A 9,221-nucleotide genomic window follows, 5' to 3' on the forward strand; every position below is an offset into this window, starting at 1 on the left:
CCTCCATGCTTCATGGTGGGAACTACACATGCAGAGCTCATCCGTTCACCTACTCTGCGTCTCACAAGGACACGGCGGTTGGAACCAAAAATCTCAAATTTGGACTCATCAGACCGAAGGACACATTTCCACCAGTCTAATGCCCATTGCTCGTGTTTCTTGGCCCAAGCAAGTCTCTTCTTCATATTGGTGTCCTTTAGTAGTGGTTTCTTTGCATCAATTTGACCATGAAGGCCTGATTCATGCAGTCTCTTCAAAACAGTTGATGTTGAGACGTGTCAGTTACTTGAACTCTTTGAAGCATTTATTTGGGCTGCAATTTTTGAGGTGCAGTTAACTCTAATGAACTTATCCTCTGCAGCAGAGGTAACCCTGGGTCTTCCTTTCCTGTGGCGGTCCTCATGAGAGCAGGTTTCATCATAGCGCCTGATGGTTTTTGCGACTGCACTTGAAGAAACATTACATTTTTCTCATTGACTGGCCTTCATGTCTTAAAGTAAGGATGGACTGTCGTTTCTCTTTGCTTCTTTGACTTGTTCTTGCCATAATATGGACTTGGTCTTTTACCAAATAGGGCTATCTTCTGTATACACCCCTACCTTGTCACAACAAAACTGATTGGTTCAAACGCATTAAGAAGGAAAGAAATTCGACAAATTAGCTTTTAACAAGGCACACCTGTTAATTGAAATGCATTCCAGGTGACTACCATATGAAGCTGGTTGAGAGAATGCCAAGAGTGTGCAAAGCTGTCATCAAGGCAAAGGGTGGCTACTTTGAAGAATCTGAAATATAAAATATATTTTGATTTGTTTAACACTTTTTTGGTTATTACATGATTCCATATGTGTTATTTCATAGTGTTGATGTCTTCACTATTATTCTACAGTGTAGAAAGTAGTAAAAATAAAGAAAAACCCTGGAATGAGTAGGTGTGTCCAAACTTTGACTGATACTGTGCATCTCATGAAAATATCTTGATTCTGAATAGAGTATAAAAGAGCTAAATCTTAAAGATGAAAACAGATAGTGACAGTGTTGGTATCAGCTTATTTTTGTCAATTTTTTAAAAATGTAACCTTCATTTAATTTATGGGTCTGAAGAATGCAGAGAAAAAAATTAAGTATGTAGAATGCGGTCAAAGGATGCACCTCATGAGGATCTATGAGTGGGGGTTTTCTCTGTGCTAGATACCCTTTCAGTACATGCATTATTCACAATCATAGGTGCCAGCCCAGGCGAGTTCATGATAGTATTGCCAGGTCATTCAGATGGAATCCATGAGCATGCAAGCTCTTTGGTGATGTCCCATCTCTTCAGGGTGATCTGTCACACCTTGCCGTTAAACTACAAAATGTAACACTAACACGCAACTATTTAATATATTCTTCAAAACTATTATGAAACACACCGTGTCACACCGTGTCCCTTCCCCACCAGCCTAACGGGAGGCCTCTATTCAATCCGTATCACAGAAGTTCAGTGTTACAGCGTGATTGAAATTTAAAGGCAACGTTCCCGCGTTAACCAAGACGGCATTCACGGTAAACGCTGCATATGTCGGCGCAATCGGAAATGACCTTGATATTTCTATTGCGCAATCTGTAAAGTGATCTTCAGTGATACAGATTGAATAGAGCCCCTAGTTTTTCACAGGTGTCAGGGTGCTCTCAAACTCGGACTCCTAAACTGGCTGTTTATCTTGTTGAGGACCACGTCTGAGTTGGGCTCTTCCAGGGCAGTGATGGATCTGTCATCAAATGGACTACCTGCAATAGGACACAGAGTTACAGCTTATCCTGCACACAAGTTACTGTATCCAAATCATTAAAGAGGAACACTATGTATACATACAAAAGTATGTAGATACCCCTTCAAATTCATGGAGTCGGCTATTTCAGCCGCACCTGTTGCTGACAGATGTATAAAATTGAGCACACAGCCATGCAATCTCCATAGACAAACATTGGCAGTAGAATGAAAGTCACTGAGCTCTTCAGTAAGGCCAATGTGGCACCGTCAAAGGATGCCACCATTACAACAAGTCAGTTCGTAAGAGTTCTGCCCTGCTAGAGCTTCCCCGGTCAACTGTAAGTGCTGTTACTGTGAAGCGTAAATGTCTACAAGCAACAACGGCTCGGCCGCAATGTGGTCGCAAAGTGGTTCTTGTGCACACACAAGCTCATAGAACGGACCGCCGAGTGCTGAAGCGCATAAAAATCGTCTGTCCTCGGTTACAACACTCACTATCGAGTTCCAAACTGCCACTGGAAGCAATGTCAGCACAAGAACTGTTAGTCGGGAGCTTCATGAAATGGGTTTCCATGGCCAAGCAACCGCACACAAGCCTAAGCTCACCATGTGCAATGCCAAGCATTGATTGGAGTGGTGTAAAGGTCGCCACCATTGGACTTTGGAGCAGTGGAAACGCATTCTCTGGAGTGTTAAATCACGCTTCACCATCTGGCAGTCCGATGGACGAATATGGGTTTGGCGGATGCCAGGAGAACGCTACCTGCCCGAATTCATAGTGCCAATTGTAAAGTTTGGTGGATGAGGAATAATGGTCTGGGGCTGTTTTTTATGGTTCGGGCTAGGCCCCTTAGTTCCAGTGAAGGGAAATCTTAACACTACAGCATACAATGACATTCCAGACAATTCTGTGCTTCCAACTTCTTAGCAATAGTTTAGGGAGGGCCCTTTCCTGTTTCAGCATGACAAAGCGAGGTTCATACAGAAATGGTTTGTCGAGATCGGTGTGGAAGAACTTGACTGGCCTGCACAGAGCCCTGACCTCAACCCCATCAAACACCTTTGGGATGAATTGGAATACCGACTGGGAGCCAGGCCTAATTGCCCAAGTCCCCGCAGCAATGTTCGAGCGGAGAAGAGTGGAGGCTTTTATAGCAGCAAAGGGGGGACCAACTCCATATTAATGCCCATGATTTTGGAATGAGATTTCGATGAGCAGCTGTCCACATAGGTCATGTAGTGTATTTCTGAGATGAACTCCTCTGCGTTGAAGGACCACATATAAAGTCAGCTGGTTATGGTGATTAGACTTCCAGTGTCCTATATTCAAGGGCCAAATTATTCTGGTGATTCACTGTTTATAACTAAATGTATGACATTCTTTCCAATGTCTTTCCGATGAAAGGCCTTTTTTCATGAAGAAAAGCAAACAAGCAACAAGGGAGCCGTGTCACTTATGACAGATGGAATCAGGGAAGCAGCAACTAAACCAGAGATATTGGTGGGGGTGCAGTTAGATGCAGTAACCATTTGATTGGCTTGGCTAAACTGACTAAATCCTACTGTAGAGCAGAGGTGGAAAAGTACTCAATTGTCATAATTGAGTAAAAGTAAAGATACCTCAAGTAAAAGTGAAAGTCACCCAGTAAAATACTACTTGAGCAAAAGTCTAAAAGTATCTGGTTTTAAACATACTTAAGTACAGTGGTAGAAAAAGTAGTCAATTGTCATAAGTACATTCCTTATATTAAGCAAATGAGACGGCACTATTTCCTTATACAGCCAGGGGCACACTCCAACACAGATATAATTTACAAACTAAGTATTTGTGTTTAGTGAATCTGCCAGATCAGAAGCAATAGGGATGACCATGGACGCTCTCTTGACAAGTGCGTGAATTGGACCATTTTCCTGTACTCCTAAGCATTCAAATTGTAACGAGTACTTTTGGGTGTTAAGGAAAATGTATGGAGTAAAAAGTACATTATTTTCATAGGAATGTAGTGAATTAAAAGTAAAACTTGTCAAAATATAAATAGTAAAGTAAAGTGTAAATACTCAAAAAACTACTTAAGTAGTACTTTAAAGTATTTTTACCTAGGTACTTTACACCACTGCTGTAGAGTAAAGGTCATCTCAGAGCCCGTCACAGAGTTCAGAGGTTACATAGGTAATTAGTGAGATGGAGATGAAGGCTTGCTAAGCCATCCCCAGCTCTGCATACAATGGTTTTAATACGATGACATGACACAAGAGTAGACCAGCATGTAAAAAAATATATATATTTCTTTACTGTTTTCTGACTCATACTGGTTGTTAACAAACCCTGATTCCCCCTCCCTGGTTCCCAATGCCTACCTATTCCTCCACTGGGTCGCTTTGAGGAGTCATTGGACAAGAAGGAGAAGATGGAGGAATTGTTGAACTGGGAGGAGTTGTCGGAGTGGAGGGACGTGGCTCTGGTCACTGGCAATGACTTCTTCCCTGTCTTCTGTGTTGCGGTGCGGCTCCACTCTGTGATGAGAAAAGACGAATGAGATGAAACGTTCTGCTCTTTTACCCTAGAGCACTGTGATTTCATAAATGAACCACGTGTAGGTCACTGTTTCATTGCAAGGTGTAGGTCAACAGGTCTTACCTGAGTTCTCCGCCAGTCTCAGTCTACCACAGCAGAGATAAGTCCTCCACTGCCTCCTCACGTTCTCCTTCACAGCGCAGTGGAACACAAAGATGAAGAACCCTGCAAAAGAACACAAGCTCCAGATTAAGTACCAACTGGTTACACACTTCCCCATGAAACCCCACACGCCGTCTGTCCTCTCTGAGAATACAGCATTTAAGGCAGATCTGAAGGAGCTCTAAATCTCACCTTGAAAGGAGTTGAAGATGCAAAAGAGATACATGAAGGGCAGGTTGACGGGCCCCCAGGCGAAGAAGGCAAAGCCCCAGGTGAGACCCAGGAGTACTGTGACTCCAACCACACTGCGCAGGTCCTGCAGCCCGTTACGGTGCCTCTTGTTGTCGGGGTTCTGCCTCTTTATCCGACACAGCTGAACCATCACTACCGCAAACATGACGAGATTCATCAGGAAGATGACACAGAAATAAGCCACAACGGTTACGTAGAAGGCAATGTCGTTCTTCAGCCAGCAGCTGTGGGAGAAGAACGGAGAGAAGATATATGGCTTACAATACAGTATAAAACATATATATAACATATATAAATAATATATATATGGATAATAAGGTGTAGACATATCAGCTATCCTATTACGCAAATGTGAGTATGCATTTCATGATGCCCATACAGGCACTTCATACAAAGACTCCAACTGTAAATCGGCATGTTGAATAGTGAACAAAATGCAAGGGACTCACAAGTCATCTGTGCGGGAGCCATCTACGTACTTCCCGTAGCCAACTAGTCCGTAGTTGTCCTCGTCAACAGCAATGACGACAATGACCACAAGGAGTGGAGTTCCTAGGTTGAGAGACAACAGATTGCATTGAAACCGTAAGAAACGGTCACGTTTACTTGCACACGGTGGCTGTTCTTCACTAACACGAGAAGAAGAAGAAAACAGACAGAATCCTTTCTTCACCTACCCCAGCCAAGGAGCGAGAACTTGAGCATGTAACGTGGTATGTATGTGTTGAAGACCTTGACGAGGGCCAGGTACATGTGGACGGCCTCCAGGCCCATCCAGGTGAAGGAAGCCAGCAGGAAGTAGTGCAGGAACCAGGCGGTGGAGATGCAGAGGCCAACAGCATCAGGGTAGAGGGCCAGCCAACCATCCACCAGGAACACCAGGTTCAAAAACAACAGAGCCACACACAGCTGGATCAGGATCTTAGATGGGATGTCCTTACGCAGTTTCCTACAGGAACACATTGAAACGAATTAAGATTGATATTACATTGATTCGAGCTTGTTTATATGTCTTTGTATTTAGAGCAGCCCTCCAGGTGGGTGTCATCATGGATATCCTGCACTCAGACTCACCCAAATGCCAGGTAGGTGAGCAGAGTGATGGAGAGGAAGATGGCGGAGATACCACAGCCTATGTAGGTGATGTAGGTGAGGATTGTGGCCTGGAGACAACTGGTTATGCCCGTTCTGGACATGTCCTGTGAGAAGAAACAGCAAAAACATGTAATACACATTAAATCATTCTGTTGACAAAGACTGAATGGGAGAGATCCCATTACAACCCTCTATCTCAGAATGGACTCACCAGTAGAACACCAAAGCAGGTGAGATGGTTGCAGACACAGACAGTCTCATTATCTGTGCTGTTCCTGACAGAGCAGCCATCTCGGTTCCAGCTTCCTGAGCCATCTATCAGATTTAAAAAAAACAATTCTATTCATTTTAAGAGGTAGCCTTCGTTTCATGCATCACTGGACTCGAGCTCCCTGCCATCCAGGACCTCTATACCAGCCGGTGTCAGAGGAAGGCCAAACCTTTTTTGCAAAGACTCCAGTCACCCAAGTCATACTGTTCTCTCTGCTACCGCAAGACAAGCGGTACTAGTGCACCGAGTTTGGAACCAACTGGACCCTGAACAGCTTCTACCCCCAAGCCATAAGACTGCTAAATAGCTAATCAAATGGCAACCAGAACAACCTGTATTGACCCTTTTGTTAACTAACTCTCTTGAACTGACTCTATGCACCAACACTGGCCTCTACCCACACGCTCACACATACTTACACTAACATCCCAACACACACATACACACACCAACATACACATACACCCGCACATCCATAACATGCGTGCACATGCATACTGATGCCACACACACTCACACACATATAGACTTTCACACTCACGACATATGTGGCTGCTACAGCTCAGTCTATTATCTAATCCTGTTGCCCAGTCACTTTACCCCTACCTATATGTACATAGCTACCTCAATCACCTTGTACCCCTGCACATTGACTCGGTACCAACTGATACTCCCTGTACACAGCCATGTCATTTGAAATCTTTATTGTGATTCGTTATTCACCGTGTATTTGTTTCACGTCTCACTATTTCTATTTTCTATTTTGTACCTTTAACTCTGCGTTGGTGGAAAAGGACCCGCAAGTTAGCGTTTCACTGTTAGTCTCCAGCTGCTGTTCACCACAACAGTTGATGTTGATTTGACACAAGCGGAACGCTTACCATTCATGCCAAAGTCCCAGAAAACACATGCCACCACGAAATGTGCCTGTGTGGACAAATGATCAATAGACGACAGTGTGTCAAGGATTCATTGGGATGACAAGGTGACAGACATGAAATGCTTTCTCAAAGATGTCACATCCAGGACGCAGGGCATGCGGTTTTGACTCAAATGTACAGTGTGGTGTTTGCTTGACTCACTAAGACAGGTTCAGTGTTTCTCAGGGTGATGACCACGTCCTCCTGCAGAGACTTGATTGATAGGTTGGCCACACTGGCCCCCAGGATTCCACTATTCAGCTTGCTGTCTCCCAGGGCTCGGTCCTGAGAAACAGCATGGAAATAATCTGACAATTACTACACTAGTCCACTAGGGTGTAGTGGTTTTTCAACTATGTCAGGCTTCAATTCTACTCTAGCAGATCGTACAGTGGAATAGGGTACGATTTTGGGGTACCTGGAACACAGTGCTCTTCTGGTAGAAGTTGAACTGGAGTCTGGAGGCCTGTAGCTGCTGCTCAGGGGAGAGGTTCGCTGTGAGGGAAGAGGGGAACGTGACGGACCCCTGAGGGAGGGAGGAAGCCTCTGCTCTCACACTCCTCCTGGCTCTGTTGTCTCCACGGATCTACAAGGGGACACATTTCTCTATGGTTAAAACATAGCAATAAACAGGGGTTATGAGTTGACATACCAGCAGGGCCTCACACTGTACAGGGAGTACCATACCAGATCATACGGTGCTGTGCAAAGATAATACATGCAGAGTGAAGGATGTCTTACATTAGATTTGCATGCATTTTGAGGGCAACCAAGGTTACAGTATTTCCTATTCAGTGTTTCCTTACTAGAAGGTTTAGGTCATACCTGCACACTGTTGGGGTCTCGGATGGAGAAAGATGTTCGCTGGAAATCAGTGCCGTCCACCGTTTTGACGGCGAGAGCGACCGATTCGGTTAAAATCGTAGCCTCTTCCTGAACAACCAGCTTCAGGCCCACAGTATCAACAATCCCAATGATCCTGGTAGAAAAACGAACTGTTACTGACGTGCAGCCTAGCAAAGCCATTGCTAAGTTTTCTTTCCGTTTCGAGAAAATGTAGCCACAGTCTCTTTACAGGCTTTGTATAAGTAATCATTTCAGGTACACCTCAACAGGCAGCTCAACAGGCAGCACAACAGGCAGCACAACAGGCAGAACAACTGAACAACTGTACATTGTTTAGCTCCAGTCAGCTCACTTGGTGGAGGAGGAGGCCAGGGTGTCAGAGGAGACACCCAGCAGGTTGCTAACGATCGTGACAGAGGTTTTCCCCAGAGCCAGGCTGACATTGGGCCCAGCAAGCAGGGACTCTAGCTGGGACACCAACTGGTCCACCTGGGAGGAGTTGAGCTTGGACACATCGCTTGTCAGATCCAGCAACTGGTTGGCCTGCTCTTCATTACTGGCTTCTGTGGTGTTTTGTGCTGTGGGAAAAGGGATCCATAAAAAAATAAGTATGTTTAATGGAAATTAATGTAACAGCAGCAGCTATGACAAGTATAGATCAAAGGTCAGAGTGGGTTAGGATCCCAGTGGTTTACCTGCGGTGGTTGTTATCACTGCTGTCGTGGTGGTCTTTGGGGAGGCTGTTGCGGTGTTTACTGGTGGAAGGACGGGTGTTGATGAGTTTGCAGTGGTATTACCCAGGGGAGTTGTGGCAATGGTCCTGGTTGTGGAGGTGTTTAGCGATGGATGAATGGGGTGGATGGTTGTCATTGTGTTGGTTTGTGTTGTGACAATGGTGCTAGGAGCTGATGTTGTAGTATTTGGAGCTGATGTTGTAGTATTTGGAGCTGACGTTGTTGTATTAGGAGCTGATGTTGTTGTATTAGGAGCTGATGTTGTTGTACTAGGAGCTGATGTTGTTGTACTAGGAGCTGATGTTGTTGTACTAGGAGCTGATGTTGTTGTACTAGGAGCTGATGTTGTTGTATTAGGAGCTGATGTTGTTGTACTAGGAGCTGATGTTGTTGTACTAGGAGCTGATGTTGTTGTACTAGGAGCTGATGTTGTTGTATTAGGAGCTGATGTTGTTGTATTAGGAGCTGATGTTGTTGTATTAGGAGCTGATGTTGTATTAGGAGTTGATGTTGTAGTATTTGGAGCTGCTGATGTAGTATTTGGAGCTGATGTTGTACTATTTGGAGCGGATGTTGTAGTATTTGGAGCGGATGTTGTAGTATTTGGAGCGGATGTTGTAGTATTTGGCGCTGTAGAGGTGCTGTTGGGTGGAGGTAATGTTGTGTTCAATGG

The 9,221-nt window shown here is 44.6% G+C and overlaps 1 protein-coding gene across 1 annotated transcript; it reads right to left on the bottom strand.

Moving 5' to 3' along the window:
* Nucleotides 1-1,660: 1,660 nt before the first annotated feature.
* LOC135549350 (adhesion G-protein coupled receptor G2) lies at nucleotides 1,661-8,684 on the bottom strand. Its single transcript, XM_064979346.1, has 14 exons — nucleotides 8,510-8,684; nucleotides 8,167-8,392; nucleotides 7,794-7,947; nucleotides 7,387-7,554; nucleotides 7,131-7,253; nucleotides 6,930-6,975; nucleotides 5,989-6,092; nucleotides 5,757-5,881; nucleotides 5,360-5,631; nucleotides 5,132-5,234; nucleotides 4,623-4,906; nucleotides 4,392-4,493; nucleotides 4,112-4,267; nucleotides 1,661-1,770 (listed from the first exon to the last, which is right to left on the bottom strand). The coding sequence occupies exons 1-14, from the start codon at nucleotides 8,682-8,684 to the stop codon at nucleotides 1,661-1,663; spliced, it is 2,148 nt and encodes a 715-aa protein (XP_064835418.1).
* Between the last annotated feature and the right edge of the window lie 537 nt (nucleotides 8,685-9,221).

The sequence above is a fragment of the Oncorhynchus masou genome, chromosome 12 (genome assembly GCF_036934945.1).
Source record: "Oncorhynchus masou masou isolate Uvic2021 chromosome 12, UVic_Omas_1.1, whole genome shotgun sequence".
Lineage (NCBI taxonomy): Eukaryota > Metazoa > Chordata > Actinopteri > Salmoniformes > Salmonidae > Oncorhynchus > Oncorhynchus masou.